Source organism: Hippocampus zosterae, chromosome 1 (genome assembly GCF_025434085.1).
Source record: "Hippocampus zosterae strain Florida chromosome 1, ASM2543408v3, whole genome shotgun sequence".
In the NCBI taxonomy this organism is placed as follows: Eukaryota; Metazoa; Chordata; class Actinopteri; order Syngnathiformes; family Syngnathidae; genus Hippocampus; species Hippocampus zosterae.
In genome coordinates this window covers 33,642,812-33,662,082 of record NC_067451.1, presented here as the reverse complement: position 1 = coordinate 33,662,082, position 19,271 = coordinate 33,642,812, and the positions used below count along the sequence as shown (strand labels likewise).

Here is a 19,271-nt window from a genome sequence, read left to right as displayed (position 1 = left end):
AATGCAGGTGGAAAAGGGGTGCGGCGTGAGCTGGAGTGTTACCATGGCTTGCTGCATGGGGACCACCTGCTGGCTGTGGATTTCTCGCACGGTGCCCACGAGACCTTTCAATGACGTTTGCAAGGGACCACGAGGCTGGATCACACACACACCAAAAAATACCCCACTTGTTACACACCTAATAATGTTGTAGTTTATAATATAGAGCGAGAAATTAAGATCCACCTTAAAATGGTTGGTAGGCCGAATGGATGGCACAAGCTGGCGGCAAAGCACATTTTCTCTATTCGACCAGACTTTTTAGAGAAGACATGGCTTTGGCTTGAACGCGAAAACTATGTGACTTATGTGATTAGCGCAGAGTGAACTCCCAGAAAAAAAGATGGGGAATTTGTGGATGCCAAACTGCGAACACGCAGGGGTTAAATGTACACTTTCAATTGCTTGCTCCCCTTCTAATGTTTTACTTTGATTAGTTATTAATTTTACTCTGCCGTCTGCTGCCAAGTGGACATTGCAAAATCTGTCCTCAATGGCCTGACATCGACAAATAAAGGTTAAATAATGTAAATAAAACACAAATATAAAGCTGTAAACACAGGCAACGCAAGGCAGCTTTATATTTTTTGGACATTTAGGTAAGTAGACTTCACACGCATCTGATCGGCTGAGATTTTGCAACCTCTGCAAAATCGGTGATTAATTGTAATGTCATAATTTGCCAATCAATCAATCACATCATTGATTGGATCCTCAAAATAAGACATGAAAGCAAACACGGCCTTGTTTATTCCAGGGGCGTTCTGTGCTGCCAATGTTAACGGTTTCTGATCTCATACAATCTTTTTTTTTCCAATTATTTTGGGGATTCATCCACACAATTTTGGTCCATCTTCCAAATCCAACAATTTTCTTGAATAAGACCATGGATGGAAATTACCACCTGAGAGCCACCAAGTCTCAGTCAATCAAGAGCATTGTAACCAAGTATTTGTACTGTGTTACTTCCTACCGCTCTTTACTCATAGAAAGCGTCGATTTGCAAACATGTTTACTTTATTACAAGCGAAGCCCCACTCGGCCTGGCTGAGACGCTCTGGCGGAGGCGTATTAAACAGAAATAATTGAAATGAAGAGACGACTGGAGCGTGGTGTGAAATACCATCAGGTCTGTCTGGGCTTCCAGCTCTTTGGCAAACGAAAGCAGGTCCACCACTGTGACGCCTTTGTTGACCTGCGGAAAGAAATCTCATTGATACGCTTTGGTAACGTTTCATTTACAGGGAATTCACTTTGTGATCCATTTGAGGACGGTGCAACGCATTTTCATCAATCAGAATAGCTATGAATCTCATTATGGGTGAGATGTGTCACCTCTTCCAGGTAATCCGCGTAGTTTGTTTCCGACAGGCCCGCCTCTGAGAAATCCAGAAGCTTCTGCTTGCCCTCTGCTTCCAGCAAGATGACCCCTCTCAGGTCGATTTTCACGCTGCTCAGCAGGGTCACCAGGTCCTTTGTGAACTGTCAGCAGAGAGAACAAGTACATCACAAAAAAGTGGAAATATTGTTCATTTGACAAACTGCAGAAAGGGGAGTCAGCTATTTGGAAAAACAGGTGGCTCGGCTACATCACTTTATTAGTACACTTGCAATGAGGTGCAAGTGTGAACACTGTGAATATAAACATTTGGAAAATAAAAATGGAAAGCTATCGTTTTCCCATCCACATGTACTCAAGGCATAATTTCATGCCGTATCGACTTATTAAGCAGCCAATAATTTTATTAAATTATGTTTATAGTTTAATTTCGGTATTTGGTTCGCTGATTCACATATGTTTTGTAATTCGATGATTCACATATGTTTTGTGATTTGACTTATTTATTTGTATTAATTCAATTTTACATGTATGCTTTCCATATATTCACTTCTTGAAATGTTACTTATTTATTTGTAGCATGAGTCAAGTCAAGTCAACAGTATTTAGAGCACTTTCAAACAGCCATCGCTGCATACAAAGTGCTGTACATGGAGCAATTTAACATGCACAATAAACAGTAAGACAAATCGGTAATAAAGGCGGTAGAAAGCACCAAACAGTAAAACCAAGAACAAATCTAAGTCATGCTGAGTCGAATGCCAAAGAATACAAGTGAGTTTTGAGGAAGGCTTTGAAGATGGGCAGCGAGGAGGCTTGTCGAATGTTCAGTGGGAGGTCATTCCAGAGAGAGGGACCAGCAACAGAAAAGGCTAGATCCCCTCTGAGCCTCAGTTTAGTTCTTGGTACTTCTAATAATGTCTGGTCCACAGACCTGAGGCGCCGGGCAGGTGTGTAGGGGCGGATGAGCTCAGAGAAGTAAGGTGGCGCGAGATTAGATTAGATTTGAAAACAAATAAGAGGATCTTGAAAATAACTTTAGCACTCTAAATAATTTATTTCAATATGATATGACTCCGCGGCTCGGTAGCCCAGTGGTTAGCACGTCGGCTTCACAGTGCAGAGGTACCGGGTTCGATTCCAGCTCCGGCCTCCCTGTGTGGAGTTTGCATGTTCTCCCCGGGCCTGCGTGGGTTTCCTCCCACATTCCAAAAACATGTGTGGCAGGCTGATTGAACACTCTAAATTGTCCCTAGGTGCGAGTGTGAGCGCGGATGGTTGTTTGTCTCTGTGTGCCCTGTGATTGGCTGGCAACCGATTCAGGGTGTCCCCCGCCTACTGCCCGGAGACAGCTGGGATAGGCTCCAGCACCCCCCGCGACCCTAGTGAGGATCAAGCGGTTCGGAAGATGAATGAATTAATGAATGACTCCGATTTTGTTCAGTATTGTCTACTATTAATAAATAAATAAAAATGATTAACTTTAAATATTCATGCTTGCATCCCTTGAAGGGTGTTTAATTTCTAACGTTATTACAAATAACATAATTTTTATGAATACCCAGATCAAATTCACTTATTAAAGCGATGTTCCCAGGCTACGTTTTACATCGATAAAATATCCACGTAAAAAAAAAAAAATCCAGAGTCATACAACAGGATGGCGAATGCACATGTTGCGTTCACTGACCAGCGTGGCGTTGAGGAAAGACGAGATGTTAAAAACTTTGTCCAAGCGCAGGGCTGAGTAGATGCCTTTGTTTTCTTTGCAAGTGCTGCAGGAGACACAGAGGAAATCTTAGTCAAAGCGTTTGCTCCCACCCAGCGAACATGACAGGAAGTGCATCTCTCACACAAACATTCTTTCTGGACAGGTAGTTTAGATACACCACAGATGCCTGAAGGCTGCACGTTGTAAATCTGACTTTAGGTTTACACTGCTGTGTCATGTTCCTGGCTTTAAATGGACACAATGGAGCTTAACATGTTTGGGAAGCAAGGAATGATGTCAGCTCCACAAAAAAAAAAAAAACGAAAAACATCCTCTGGGGTAGGCGGTACAGAGGTCGACTGCGTAGCACATTGGCCTCAGAGTGCAGAGATGTAGGGTTCGATTCCTTCCTGGAGTTTGCATGTTCTCCTCGTGCACGTGTGGGTTTTCTCCGGGTACAGTACTCTGGTTTCCTCCCACATTCCAAAAACATGTATAGCAGGTTCAGGGAACACTCTAAAATTTAGAGTCTAAATCGTTCCTAGGTGTGACTGTGAGTGCGGGAACAGCCCAAAGAAAATCGTTAAAAAAAAAAAATTAAAAAAAAAGGAGAATGTGATTATAACCACAGAAGGGAAAGTAGAGGTTAAATGTACAAGCATCAGAAAAGAGTCCAATTGGAAACACTGATGAAAAAGAATGACTTATCTGTCAAGCAAAAAAATTGAGGATCAAGATATTTATGTCTTTAACATACTTTAAAAATAAATAAATACATAAATAATATTTATAAAAAATAAAAATCATGAAAAATGAAGAAAATAGACATTTCTGACATAATAAAAAGGAGACAACTCCCCAAAATGCCCCCCCCGAAAGTAAACGTGATAATAACCACAGAAGAGGATGTGAAAGTATAGTATAAATCAAAACAACATAAAAAATACAAAGTGTTACAAAATTGAGCTACTCTGTTATAATGGCACACCGTGAGGCCCTTTGAGCCAGTCAGCGGTCTTGAAGAAAGTCATTTCTGGAAAAGCCAAATTGAGATGGAATTGCAAATTGAGGAAAAATGTGTGGTCACATTGAGTGATTACCAGATAGCCCCACTTCCATCATAAAAACAAGACAAGCCAGATTTCCATTACTTCCCATGGGAAAAATGTTTGGAACTATGAATAAATTCCGATTTCAAAATCAAAACATCCGATTTTCACCTGTATAAACTCTCTGCTGTGAGTTCCAGCTCCGAGTCGTTGTACAAGTACCCCGGGATGAAGTTCCTCCACTCCGAATTGACCAGGTACGGCGCATCCACCACCTGGAGACCAGTTGGAAGCAGTGAGTGGAATGAATGGCGTCGACCAAACACGCTGATTATTGTCGTGTTGATTGGTCGCTGGATGACTGGCCTTAAAGAGTTCCTTGGTTTGAAAGGGCTCACAGATGAGCTTCTCCATGTTGCCCCCCACCAGGAAGATGGCGGTCAGCAGGCCCATCAGAACCCAAGAGAAGATGAAGCTGAAGCCCACGCCACTGCGGACCCAGAGACACATCACAAACAGAATAATAAGAAGAATAAATTTAAAAATGTAAAAAAAAAAATTAAAAAAAAAAGAACAATTCCACATTATCTATATATATATATATTGCGCGTCGTCCCGCACGCGGTCTGTCCTTCCGTCTGTCCCTTTTCAAAATGTACCTACTTCACCGCGCCGCTGCGCGCCGCCACTGCGCCGCTCAGGCAGTGGCTCACTACGATCGCGCGGGCATCTTAGCGAAAAAATGTTGTCTACCCACAAGCATTGCAATAAAATTGTTAGTTATTTAGTAGAGCTAAACATCTCTTTATTTTCGCGGTAAGCAATGAAGATGAACAAAAAGTTGAACCAAGCAACAACACTTTTGTGGGCCGAAGGCCCACCTTACCAGCCTTCCGCAGGAACTAGCTGATGAGCCGCCCGGAGGGCGGCGAACCAGCTAGTACAGTATATCTGTAATAGCTTTTTTTCTGTCAGGCATCTTGAAAGGCAATGAGCAGTTTTACTTTACTGTCGTTTTATTTCCCAATGGTTACCTTGTCTTTTTGCATTTCTCTTATTTTTAACTTTTTTGTTACAAAAAGCTTAGGAACATTTTTGATGGGACGGGACATAGTGGTCAACTGGTTAGCACGTCCACCGCACAGGACAGAGGTCATGGGTTCGATTCCGGCCTTCCTGCGTGAAGTTTGTATGTTCTCCTCGTGCCTGTGTGAGTTTCCTCCGAGGACTCCGGTTTCCTCCCACATTCCAAAAATATGCATGGCAGGTTAAGAGAACACTCTACATTGTCCCGAGGTGTGAGTGTGAGCATTAATGGTTGTTCGTCTCTGTGTGCCCTGCGATTGGCTGGCAACCGGTTCAGGGTGTCCCCCGCCGACCTGAAGACGGCTGCGATAGGCTCTGGCACCCCTCGCGACTCTTTTAAGGATAAAGTGGGTCAGAAAATGGATGGATGCCATATAATACAACTTTTTTGTTTGGGGTAGTATCCGTCAGAAGTGGTGCTAGATGGGAAGATCCGTCTCCAAAATATGGTTGACAGCTTCTTATTTACATGTCTATATGAACAACATTTTTCTCAGTGCTGGTATCAGAAGTGGGGTTCCAATTTTTTTTTACAAGGCGATAATAGGGCATTCATTAAAAAAACGTGGGTTATGTTTTTGGTATATTCAATTAAAGAATGTTTTTTAAAATTTCTTTCTAATTCCAATTTTTAAAAAAATATATATTTGAAGCGCTGACATAACTCAGGATCCACTTTGTTTTTCTGTCCAATGAAACAGTTTTTTTTTTGGGTCAGACAAGAGAGTCCATTTTTAACAACCTTTTTTTGAAGTGGTGTGAGAAGTGGGGATACATTATTTTATAGGAGAGCTGACATAATTTTGAAATATGGCATCTTGTTAAGTCCAGATATTTTTTTTTTTAGTCACAAGTGGCGTAAGATTCTTTTTTTAAAAATAGATGGTGTCAGAAGTAGGGGTGCACTTTTTTTTTTCAAATGTGGTGTTTTATGTTTATGTCCAATAAAGCAACTTTTGAGTTGGAGGTAGTGTCAGAAGTGGGGCTCCATTGGAAAAGTGACGGTTTCTTACGCCATGAGCATGGTGCCTCCTGTGTTGGAGATGCAGCCTCGGGTGGTGGGTGAGGCGTGCTTGTCGTATCCCAGCGTCCCGCACAGCAAGCCCAGGTAGTTGAAGGACAGCACCAGCACTAGCATGCAGCACAAAGCCACGCAGCCCGTCCACCTGACGGCACACGCACGCACGCACGCACACGCACACGCACACGCACACGCACACGCACACGCACACGCACACGCACACGCACACGCACACGCACACGCACACGCACACACACACACACACACACACACACACACACACACACACACAAAACATGCAGAAAATAAAATAAAATAAATCATGAGATGGAAATAAGATCATTTAAATGCAACACACATGCATCACCCTCCATTTGTGCCATTTTTAAACTGCAACCAAGTAAACTTCAAAGTGATGTAAATCCAAAACATGGTCCAAGTATATCACAGGTGGGCAACTTAAATGTTAAATGTTGGAGGGGGGCCACAATTTTTCAGTGCTACTGGGGGGCATAGAGGACCACACATTTCCTTACCAGATATGACAAATATGATATTTTAAATATGCACAAACATGCCTATGTGCAAAATATCTGCTCTTGATATATTTCATTTTTTATACTACATTTTTCAATGCTTGGATAAAAGATCCACTATGCTCACCCAACAAATAAGGGTTGGAAGTAGAGAAACAATAACCACATACAGGATTTTTTTCCATTGCAAAAAATTAGTCGCGTGAAAATTACCATTCAACAATGGTTAACCCCTGCTGAACAGTAAAGAAATATTAACCTCAATATCTCATTTAGTATATTTTTTTTAAAACCAAAACTCAACTCAATCAAAATGTTAAGATTATTGAGGATCTGCTGTCCTGCATATCATTCCGAATCTGCAAAAAAAATTAGGCCTACTCACATAGTAGCATTGGGTAAAAGACACTTCTGACAAAGCACAACGCAGACATGCCTGCTATCTAGTAATTGGTGATATAACAACTTAAAACTAAAATTGATTCGAGCATATTTGCAGATTGGCATCTATGGACTGCACATTTGCAATTTGTTTTCGTTTTTTTTATTTTTTTCACATTTTAGATTTCCCCAGTTTTTACGGAAAACACAAATAAAATAAATTAATTTTAAAAAATGGGTTAATCTAGGAGCCATTCAGAGTGGCCCATCACCAGTGTACATTGTTCATGTAGTATATATTTTTTCAACTACAATTTTAATTACCGGTATTTTTATATTTAAGTGAAGCACCCTTTAAACATTGATGACATAAACAGCCGTGGTCTGACCTGTAGAAGTCCACCTTGTCAATTTCAGGGTACTGGTCCTCGATCTTGGCATGGACGTGGCTGATGAAGAGGGTGAAGTTGGACAAGGAATTGTGTACGGGCAACGATTTGGACAGGTTGCCAATGTTCCCGCCGATGTCGTCCACCAAGATCTTCACCCCTGAGAAAGTTTCAATGAAAACAAAAAACAATTGTTTAGCGGACATCAACATAAAAATGTATACACCATATTTATAAAAAGATATCCCCACTTCCGATCACAAAGAGTTTCTATAGTGGATCCCTACTTTTGACGCCATCTGTGACAATTTTTTTTAATTGAATTGAAAAAGGGATGTAAAAATGAGAAGCCATTTTCAAATAAACATTTTCTCCAGAATTTAGTTAGACTTACTGTCAACAACTGCTCGGGTCTGTACCATCACCATGTAAGGTGTGTCGTTCAATGATGCGTAACCCTAAAAGAGGTTACAAATTAATACAAAACAAAAATGCATATATTTACAGTCTTATTGATATGATTTGTTCTTTTTCTGCAAAAAAGTAATCAACAAAAAAGTCAAATGAACGACACCAAAATGAAGATTCTTCATTCACCTTGTTAACAACGTTGCTGAGGTCTGTTTTCAAGATGTCATTCATCTTCTTCAACGGAGCGTTCACATCGGGAAGCTGACCCGATAAAAAACAAAAACAAAAACAAAAACAAAACAAAAAAACGATAGTCATGCAGTTCAGTAGGGACATTAGAATGTAATCTGTAATCAGTAATCTGTTGACTGAAAAACTCATTTTGACTAATCTATATGTAAACTTTTTTTTATGTTTGTGAAACAAACACAAAAAAATACCAAGTTAATGGTGGGTAGAAGTGTGTTATTTAAACATAAAAAATGATTCACAATGGACAAAACTGTTCCCGGTAATTAAAAATGAAATGCAATTAAAGTTTGATTCGTTTTAGTTATTGAAACACAAAACATGCAAGGACTGATGGGTAAAACTGTGTTATGTAAGCAAAAACACAAAAAAATCATTTGTGCTAGATACACTTTAAATTATTTAAACAGCCAAAAACAAATCGTTTGTTCATTTTCTGTACATAGCAGTTGAAAAGTTTAAATACATGTATTTCTTTAAAATTAACTTGTTGATATTAAAAGTATTTTAAAGCACTGAAAAAATAAAAACTATTGTAATTTAAAAAAAACAACTGATTCATAAAACATAAATCATTCACCAAGCATATAACTTAAATAAATAATAAATAACACGCCTAACAATTAAATCAGGGGTGGCCAAATATTTTCCCGGGCGGGCCAAATGAGAAGCACACATATTGTGGAGGGCCGGGCCAAAAGTTAGAAATAGAAAATAAAGAAGATAGCACAATGTCTTTGTATGCCAGTAATAATGTAACATTCTCCTCCACCATCACACTCAGCACTGGTTCTCCTCAAGGATGTGTACTGAGCCCCCTGTTGTTCACGCTCGACACATTTGACTACTCTCCGACTCTTATTAGCCGTCCAGTTTGCGGAAAGTTTTGACCATGATAATCAAACCATTCTAGTAATTGTTCATTTACTCTAGCCACAAGCTAGGATGGAAACTCTGAGGATGGAAATTGCCAGAATCGGACTGAGTAAGAATCGCTTCCTTGTTTTCCAAAGTCTCGTAGATTTGAGTCTTTCCGACTCCAGGCGTCTCCTGAATGTTTCATATTTTGTTACCCGCTTCGTTTAATCAGATACATATCACTTTCCCTTCCATGGTAATTACTCTCTCCCTCTTTCTTCGTCTTCCCCTCCCTCCCTGTGCTCTGCAACTTGAAGTAACTGCGCCACCTGGTGTTGAAATACCTGTCATTACAAGTCCAAACGAAATGCAATCAAACCTTAATCGTGCACCAATCTTCGGCGGGACGGATTAAAAAGACCAACGGGCCGGATTCGGCCCGCGGGCCGTAGTTTGCCCACCCGCCGAATTAAATCTTTTTTTTACATGTAAAAACTTAAGAATGTGAAACAATTGTGGGTTAACGTTGTACGTAAATCTATTTCAAATTTGTATGTCGGGTACCCGGGTGAAGTTTGCGCTAATATGCAGCTGCTCCAGTGACTGACGAATGCCCCGGCACAGCTGGGCTGAGGTGGCGTCTGACTCCTCGTCGTGGCACCCGGGGTCGTTGAGGGACCGCTTGATGTTGGCCCGCACCAGGCTCAGGTTCAAATCCAGCTTGCCCGTGGACTCCTGCAGCACTTGCAGGGACACGCTCACATTCTCCAGGGCCTCCTTGGTTTCACGCATGGCTGGGGAATGAGAACACCGTGTTAGCATAATCCGCTATCATAGTTGCAAAATATGTTAAATATATATTCAGGCTGACGATATATAGCCAGCCAGCTAGCTACCCTATCCCTTAAGGAAAAGTTTTCCAGCCAAATTGTTTCATGTTTCAGCACCGCTTAGCCTCACTCCTAAATGTAGTTTTTAGAATGTCTTTATTTTCTTTTGGGACTCTAAATACACAGAAATGATCAATTTCAGGGTGGTAAAATTTTTGCAAGGTAGTGCTACAGCAAGGCTACTTAGCCATAGCTTTCCTGCTAGCATTTTACCTCAATGCCTCACTCAATGTCTGTCTATCTATCTAATGTTCATACTTCAGCAAGCGAGGCTAGTGAGCTAATCATCCCTCCTGCTCGTGATGCATTTATGTATTTTAACCTTCTATATTATACAGTATTTTTACATCTTTAAAGTAAAATGAACATATTGTTTTGCTCAGCATTTTTATATATCCATTATACATTTTTATTTATAAAATGTGGCCTATGTTATTTTACTTAGTTGTTTTTTCCCCTCAATATTGACTTATACAATATGCTTTTAAGTTTCTAATGTATGCTGTGAGCTTTTCTCTACAAGTACATAAATCAAAACTCTGCCCAACAACAACTTGGATGTTTGGGCAATCAAGCCCAAACAAGAATGCTATGATTGCTAACGTTTTAATAGCTTTTGAATGCAAATATTGGTACTTGTAGTTGTACACGCAGCAATCAAAAGCTTCGAAGCACCAGGGTACACAACAAACAAGCGAAGGGTAGGTAGATGACAAACTCTCCCCTTGGTAACCATTATGCGACACGATTTGGGCATGCATGAGTCCTCTTGCATCCTTGAATGTACCGTACTCGAGATGCAGGGTAAGAGGAAAAAAGGACATTTGTCAGATTCACTGTTCACAAAAGTGAATTAAAATTGCACTAAGCAGGAAGCCACAAGATAAGTTTTTAATGTTTATTGCGTTATCTCCCATTTGGTCAACTGAAACAAAAATTCTAAAATGCTAAAAACAACAAATTTCACACATTGACAAAAATCTGTCCTAATCCCACCATCATTCGGGTCTCTAGCCAGGAATTTGAGTGAGCAAGAGACGAACGTTGGAATTTTCATCCTCATCCAGTCAGTCTCTTTGTTCACAAAAAGCTGGTCAGATAGATTCCTGTCAAGCCAAAAGGGAATGGGAGTAAGCTTGAAGTTAATATTATTATAGTCTATGGCATGGACTGAGGGAAGGCATAGAGTCCCTCAGCACTCTTTCTTGTCAAACATTAAAACCAGATGCATGATGCCAGTCAAAGAAAATGAAAATGGTAGTATTGTGTTCTCAAAAAGCTGCTTAATCCGAGCCATAGCTGTGAACTTGAAAGACGCTAACATAGCTGCATCTTCACTCAGTCAAATGGCATACATATCGAATATAGAAATCAAATAATATAGAATCAAATGTAAAGCAGCAGTAAAAGCAGATCCAAATTAAAGATCTTTTATTCACAGAAAGCTGGTCAACTAGAGTCCTATCAAGCCAAGAGGAATGGGCGCTAGCTCAACGCTAACCAATAAGACTACATCACTCAATATTCCCATGTTGTCTAACAGTGCTATCAGATGCATGATACCAGTCACATACTGTATGAAGTCCTTTGTTCACAAAAAGCGGCGGCAGAGGGGCTAACACAGACGGCCCTCTATCGCACGACATCGGTCACAGTAGAGTTCCAGCAAACATTCATGGGAGCTGGGTTGAAGCAATCTTCGCAAATGAATCTTTTGTTCACAAAAACAACACAACTGCAAATATATATTCAGTGTATGTATCAGTATCGCCAAGAGCAGTCCCGATTTGACCTCATTTTATAAGTACAGTGCAAAGTGCAGTTTTAATGTTCACGTGGGTCTGTAATACAACATGAAGGGACCATGAAAGGGGATGGAGGGGGTTTGGAGGTCTTGGGAGGGCTCACCACTGGGGATAAACCAGACTCAAGGTCATGGTTCCAGTCCTTTTACCTTTAATGGCTCTGTCGATTTTCACTTCACAAAAATCCACCAAAAAGGAAGAAAAGCAAAACACAAGAGGCTAAATGATGACATCATCAAAATGGAAACCACAGTGTCATGTCAGTCACTGTCTATTCCAAGGATCTATTCCAACGGTACAGAGAAGGCAATGTTTGTTACTAAATTGGAAATACTCACCAACAATCTTCCATTGTTAATCATTTTTACATAGATTTTTGTTCCTTTTTATATGGGATTTTTACACAGTTTTTCTTTATTTCTCATTTATTAAACAAAACACTGCTTTTTTATTTCATGTTTCAATTTTTTTTTTCATATTCATTGATTGGGCGGCCCGGTGGACGACTGGTTAGCATGTCGGCCTCACAGTGCAGAGGTGTAGGGTTCGATTCGGGTTTCCGGTGTGGTGTTTGCATGTTCTGTGTGGGTTTTCTCCCACATTCCAAAAACATGCATGGAACACTCTACATCATGTGTGTCAAACATACGGCCCGCGGGCCTGATCGAACCCCCTTGGGTTTTAATTTAAAAATGAAATAATGCATAAAAAGACACGGAACGAATCTTTTTAATAAGATGCAACTCATGTATTATCCACTAGGGGGTACACTGTTTTCTCTTTAGTTTGTAAAGTGTAGGCGTGGTGACATTTAGATTTCATTTGCACATGTGTAAATGGTTTTTTAAATCCTCTCTTTATAAATCTCATTTAATCTTAAAATGCATGACTATATTTTTAAATACTAATTACTTGTTCAAGTTTTGTGCCTTGGTACAATCAGTGGGATCAGTTGCAAAGTAAATTGAACATTTGTCGAAGGAAATCTAAGGTGTTTTATGAAATGTTAGGTAAATGAAATGTAGGTACATTTCAACATTTTCCTCATGTTTTTGTGTCATGTCTTCACTGTATCAAAACAAAGGAAATACATGATATTTTGGTTATTTATAGCAGAGTATGGTATAATTTTAATGGTCTGGCCCACTTGACATCGACCGAGGCCGTATGTGGCCCACAATATGAAATGAATTTGACACCCCTGCTCTAAATTGTCCCTCGGTGTGAGTTTGAGCGTTAGTGGTTGTTCGTCTCTGTGTGCCCTGCGATTGGCTGGCAATCAGTTTAGGGTGTACTCCGCCTACTGCCCGAAGACAGTTTGGATTGGCTTCAGCACATTTGCGACCCTTGTAAGGGTAAGCAGTTTGGAAAATGGATTGATAGATGGATATTCATTAATTCACTTAATTTCTGCTGTTATTTATTTCTATGTAATGATTTTACGGCACCCCTCCTTTTTTGTCCGCGTTCTATTTTCATTATTTCACTAGATTATTTTAGGTAATTTATCTATTAAAAATTATATTCATCAGAATTTTACTTGACACAGTTGGCATTATTTTATTAGACATTTAAAAGATTTATTAATTATTCTATGAGATGCTTTCATTATTTTAATTGTGAGCTTTCATTATTTTACTCCTTTTAATTTATTTGATTTGTATTCATAATTTTGCAACATTTTTTCATACGATAACTTGATAGTTTCAAAATTTTGATTTGCAGTCACTGTCTTACCTGTTTTTCTGCCAAATTTGATCAGATTAAAAAAAAAAACGAATTTGACTTGATTCTATGTCAATATTTCACTTGCTTTTTAGAGCGCATTTTAAGAATACATTTGAATAACCTATTTCGTTTGATATTGATTCATTACTTTTACTTTATTCTTTTGTGAAATTATTTTAACTGACTTAAAAATTCCATAGACATATTTTTAAGTATTTACATCGCTGATGTTGGCCTTTTACTTTATATCCCTTCATCATTCATTCACAAACAGAATATGACTTGTTTTGTTTTGCTGCCATCTCGATAGTATCGCGAAAGGATATGAAACGGGGAGCTAATATGCACCTCCTGTTATTTTCAGCACGGCGTCCAAAGCCGGGTGCACCTCCTTATCCAACGCGTCGCGTATCCTTCCACCTAATAGTGGACCTATGTCTGGGGCGGCAAGAGGAGATAAACAAATATTAAAAGATAAGACACAGTTCACTGTGTGACTTGTGATTGCCATTTGGAAAAATACAAAACACAAGGTTCTCCACAGATTTAATTTTTGGCGGCTCTGGATTATCTTCAGTTTCTACAATCAGATACCACACAAACATATTGGCTGCCTTTATTTTTATGTTCTTAGTCACAGAAACAAGATAATAACGACAAAAAAAAATGCTCACCAATGTAAAGTAGACACAGACCTATACATATTTGCTAACTTGAGTTAAATTAGTAGCCTCAGTGTTAGGTAACAATTACATAATGTTGTTGTTGTGACTTGTTGGTTCAGATTTACATGAAAATTAAATTATTAACTATAAGAAATGAAATCATATTTGGGGATATGATTCCAGGGTAGGTAAAAGTATTACCGTACATTAAAATCATTCTCGTGTCATGATGAAACTCGCCACTAGGGGGTGGAGGTAGACAAGGAGTGGACTTACTTTCCAAATCGTAGAGGACTTGGTTCTTGGCGGTGGCGTACTGGGAGGTGAGGTAATCGATTTGCTGCAAATCGGGAAGCACAGAACAAAACAAATAAATAAATAAATAAGTAAATACATGTAAAAAACGAGTAAATTGTATGCATTTAACCCTTAGATGCATATGTGGGTCAAAAATGACCCGATGAGGTGTTTTTCTTGAAATATCTTTGGACTGAAAATTTATTATAATTTCATATTCCAGGTATTCCTCAAAAAACATGTTTTTTTTATATAATGTCATTCACAATTTTAACTTACATTTTATACATTTTAAGAAATTTCAGTTTTTGTATTGCTACCCAAAGTTTCCATAAATGGGTCAAAATTGACCCGTGTACATTTTCTATGGAGTCCAATGGGAACCACTGATTCGAATCGACTTTGGCTGTCAGCAATACATTGACTGCGGACTGGGCAGACTATACTATCAGAAATGAACCCCTCAGGAAAATTATTTTACACTGTAAGAGCTGATACGTCTAAGTATTATCTTCATAAAAAATTGTTTGTGTGTTGTTCATGACTATGATTTATCTACAAATTGGCCTTCCGCCTGGAAACAGATCATTTGCTATGTATGGTACCTGTTCCTGGTCAACTGCAGACAGCAATTCATCCCCAGTGATTGTGTCACTGTCGATGAACAGCTTGTGCCATTCAGGGGAAGGTGCAAGTTTCTACAGTACATGCCAAGCAAGCTTGCCAAGTATGGCCTAAAGATCTTCTGGGTTTGTGATGCACGCATCCCCTATGCAATAAATGGTATAGTTTACACGGGGAGACAACCAGGGGAAGACGTTCAGAAGAATCTGGGAGAAAATATTGTCCAGCAGCTGTGTGATAGATTTAGAAACACCGGTCGCAACATCACCATGGATAACTTTTTCACCAGTGTGCCACTCGCGCAGCATCTCCTGGAGAAGGAGCTCACTATTGTGGGGACTCTATGTCAGAACAAGCCAGACATCCCTACTCTGATGAAGCTTTCCAAGTCCAGGGAGGTTTACAGCACAGAGTTTGGATTCAATGATAGCCTTACCATGGTCAGCTATGACAGAAAGATAGGAAAAGCTGTTGTGCTCCTGAGCACGATGCACCACGACAAAGCAGTGGATGAACATGGCAAAAAGAAAAAAACCCCAGAAGTGATCAAATTTTACAATGAGACAAATGGAGGTGTAGACACCATTGACCAGATGGTTGGTAACTACCCGTGCAAGCGACAAACACAGAGGTGGCCCATGGTGCAATGGTCCAACATAATTGAGATCGGCACCCTAAATGTCTACACCTTTTTCATGGCTCAGCACCCAGATTTCAAGAGTGGCATCACCAATGCACGACTGCTGTTCCTCAAAGAGCTGTCAAAGGAGCTTGTCACACCCTACATGAGTCGACTGGACACCAGTTTCACTGCAGGACATGAAATTCAGTCAATATTTTTTGCGTTGTAGGAGGCATGACAAAGTCTACACATTGAACAGTAAGTGCAAGCGGCCATTTTTTGCCATTGGAAGTGAAAAGAATCAGTCCAAACATCAATTTCACACATGAACATGAAAATTGGTGGGTGTGTTTTAACATGGTATGGTCCACAAAAAAAGACTCAAGAACACAGAAATTTAATATAACTTGGACCATTTGGACGCCATTTAGAGAAGACATTCGCCATTTCTAGGGCCTCCATCCATCCATCCATTTTCCACCAGTTGGAGGTGCGGGGGCAGCAGTTTTAGGGGGAAGAGACTTCCCTCTCCTCAGCCACTTCTTCGAGCTCTTCCTGGTGGATCCCGAGGCGTTCCCATGCCAGCTGGGTGACATAGTTTCTCCAGCGTGTCCTGGGTCGTCCCCGGGGACTCCTGCCAGCAGGACATGCCCGGAACACCTCACGTCCAGGGGGCATCCTAATTAGATGCCGGAGCCACCTCATCTGGCTCCTCTCAATGTGGAGGAGAAGCGGCTCTACTTGAGTCCCTTATCTCTAAGGGAGAGCCCGGACACCCTGCGGAGAAAACTAATTTCGGCCGCTTGTATCCAGGATCTCATTCTTTTGGTCACGATCCATAGCTCCTGACCATAGATGAGGGTTGGGACGTACTGTAGATCGACGGGTAAATTGAGAGCTTCGCCCTTTCATGCAGCTCCTTCTTTACCACGATACAACGTCTGCATCACAGCAGATGCAGCATCGATCTGCCTGTCGATCTCTCGCTCCCTCCTGCCCTCACTCGTGAACAAGACCTTGAGATACTTAAACTCCTCGACTTGGGGCAAGATCTCCTTCCCGACCCGGAGAGGGCAATCCACCCTTTTCCGACTGAGGACCATGGTTTCAGATTTGGAGGTGCTGATCTTCATCTTAACCGCTTCACACTCAGCTGCGAAACGCTCCAGTGAGAGTCCACAAAACACATGTAGACTAGTTGGGCGAAATACCCTCGAGGACAATGCTAAGGGTGTAGAGCTGGCCCACTGTTCCATGGCCGGGACTTCCCCCTCCTGAGACGTCGGATGGTGGACCAGAATTTCCTAGAAGCCGTCCGGAAGTCGGCTTCCATGGCCCCACCGAACTCTTCCCACGCCTGGGTTTTTGCCTCGGCGACCACCGAAGCTGCTTTCCGTTTAGTCAGTCGATACACGTCAGCTGCCTCTGGGGTCCCACAGGCCATAAAGGCCCGATAGGACTCCTTCTTTAGCTTGACGGTATCCCTTACTGCTGGTGTCCACCAGAGTACGGGGGTTGCCGCCATGACAGGCACCAACCAACCACCTTACGTCCACAACTCAGATTGGCCGCCTCAACAATAGAGGCACGGAACACGGTCCACTCGGGCTCAATGTCCCCCGCCTCCCCCGGAACATGGGAAAAGCACTGTCGGAGGTGGGAGTTGAAACTCCTTCTGACAGGGGATTCCGCCAGACGCTCCCAACAAACCCTCACTATACGTTTGGGTCTGCCAGGACGGACCGGCATCTTCCCCCCCACCATCTGAGCCTACTCACCACCAGGTGGTAATCAGTTGACCGCTCCGCCCCTCTCTTCACCCGAGTGTCCAAAACATGTGGCCACAAATCCGATGATACAACCACAAAGTCAATCATCGAACTGCGGCCGAGGATGTCCTGGTGCCAAGTGCACATATGGACACCCTTATGTCTGAACAAGGTGTTTGTTATGGACAATGCGTGACAAGCACAGAAGTCCAATAACAAAACACCACTCGAGTTCTGATCGGGGGGGGGGGGGGTCGTTCCTCCCAATCACGCCCTTCCAGGTCTCACTGTCATTGCCCACGTGAGCATTGAAGTCCCCCAGCAGAACAAGGGATTCCCCAGGAGTACTATCCAGCACACCCTCCAGCGGCTCCAAAAAGGGTGGGTACGCTGAGCTGCTGTTTGTTGCATATGCATAAACAACAGTGAGGACCCGTCCCCCAACCCGAAGGCGGAGGGAGGCAACCCTCTCGTGTACCCGTGTGAACTCCAATGTACAGGCACTGAGCCGGGGGCCAATGAGTATGCCCACACCTGCTCTGCGCCTCTCACCATGAGCAACTCCAGAGTGGAAGAGAGTCCAACCCCACTAAAGAGAACTGGTACCAGAACCCAGGCTGTGTGTGGAGGCAAGTCTGACTATATTCAGTCGGAACTTCTCTGCCTCACACACCAGCTCGGGCTCCTTTCCTGCCAGAGAGGTGACATTCCATGTCCCAAGAGCTAGCTTCTGCAGCCGAGGATCGGACCGCCCGGGCAATGTGAGCTGTCGCCCAGCTCGCATTGCACCCGACCCCTTTGGCCCCTCCCATGGGTGGTGAGCCCATGAGAAGGGGGACGACCCACGTTGCCTCTTCGGGCTAAGCCCGGCCGGGCCCCATGGATGTAGGCCCGGCCACCAGGCGCTCGCCAACGAGCCCCACCTCCAGGCCTAGCTCCAGAGGGGGGCCCCAGTGACCTGTGTCCGGGCAACGGAAACTGAGTGCGATTTATTTTATTCATCATAAGGGGTTTATGAGCCGTGCTTTGTCTGGTCCCTCACCTAGGACATGTTTGCCATGGGTGACCCTGCCAGGGGCATAAAGCCCCAGACAACTTAGCTTCTTGGATCATTGGGACACACAAACCCCAACACCACGGTAAGGTGACGGCACATTGGTTTCCAGGGCATGTACTTTCACAACTGAGCCCTAATGAGAAGAGACAGTATCTAAGACATTTGGGTGATGCTTAATTGCAAGATTTATTTATATATATGTGTTATTTGTTATATAATTGTTTCAAAGATTCACTATGGGAAGTTAAAAAAAAGTCCTCAATATCAGTTTCAATTATCAAGAAGAATATTGACAGTGCAAATTCCAGGGCTTGATAGATTCTTGCTCAGGAAATGCTCCAAATAAGCCCATATCAAAAGCAATTATCTTAAATAGAAAGGCAAACTTTTTTGGTTATATTGTTGGCGGAGCATGAGGGGTGTTCACACGGCACACATTTGCTCCGGCGCTGCACTGATGTATTTTGTTGCGATACATTTTACACCGCAGACAATTGTGTGGAGCGTTCACACGTACAAAGCATTTGAGTGTGTCAGCACCAGCACAGTGTCGGTGCAGCCCCACTTGTGTTCACACGGCAGTTTCTGCAGCGGAGCAAAACGACAGAAAACAAATGAGCTGTCATGTTGGTTCTTTTTAGAACGTATACACAACTCAAGCGACTGGAGCAAATTTTTAAACCACCTCCCTGAGGTGGATCAAATTTGGTCCGGTGTAAGCTGTTTTCATGGGCTACGGCGGAGC

The 19,271-nt window shown here is 42.0% G+C and overlaps 1 protein-coding gene across 10 annotated transcripts in view; it reads right to left on the bottom strand.

The window, feature by feature from the left end:
* prom1a (prominin 1a) overlaps window positions 1–19,271 on the bottom strand; it is a 77,895-nt gene that overhangs the window by 12,422 nt on the left and 46,202 nt on the right. For 6 of the 10 annotated variants that reach the window (XM_052059162.1, XM_052059190.1, XM_052059216.1 and 3 more), the window contains exons 6-19: window positions 14,434–14,497; window positions 13,841–13,930; window positions 11,914–11,937; window positions 9,634–9,863; window positions 8,149–8,223; window positions 7,946–8,009; window positions 7,552–7,711; window positions 6,238–6,390; window positions 4,505–4,628; window positions 4,310–4,413; window positions 3,069–3,153; window positions 1,375–1,521; window positions 1,163–1,234; window positions 43–135 (exon numbers count right to left, since the gene is read on the bottom strand). In XM_052059162.1, coding sequence (XP_051915122.1) covers window positions 43–135; window positions 1,163–1,234; window positions 1,375–1,521; window positions 3,069–3,153; window positions 4,310–4,413; window positions 4,505–4,628; window positions 6,238–6,390; window positions 7,552–7,711; window positions 7,946–8,009; window positions 8,149–8,223; window positions 9,634–9,863; window positions 11,914–11,937; window positions 13,841–13,930; window positions 14,434–14,497 — 1,485 coding nt within the window. The remainder of the gene's footprint in view (window positions 1–42; window positions 136–1,162; window positions 1,235–1,374; window positions 1,522–3,068; window positions 3,154–4,309; window positions 4,414–4,504; window positions 4,629–6,237; window positions 6,391–7,551; window positions 7,712–7,945; window positions 8,010–8,148; window positions 8,224–9,633; window positions 9,864–11,913; window positions 11,938–13,840; window positions 13,931–14,433; window positions 14,498–19,271) is intronic. The other 4 variants (XM_052059171.1, XM_052059152.1, XM_052059180.1 and 1 more) reach the window with 1 other exon arrangement.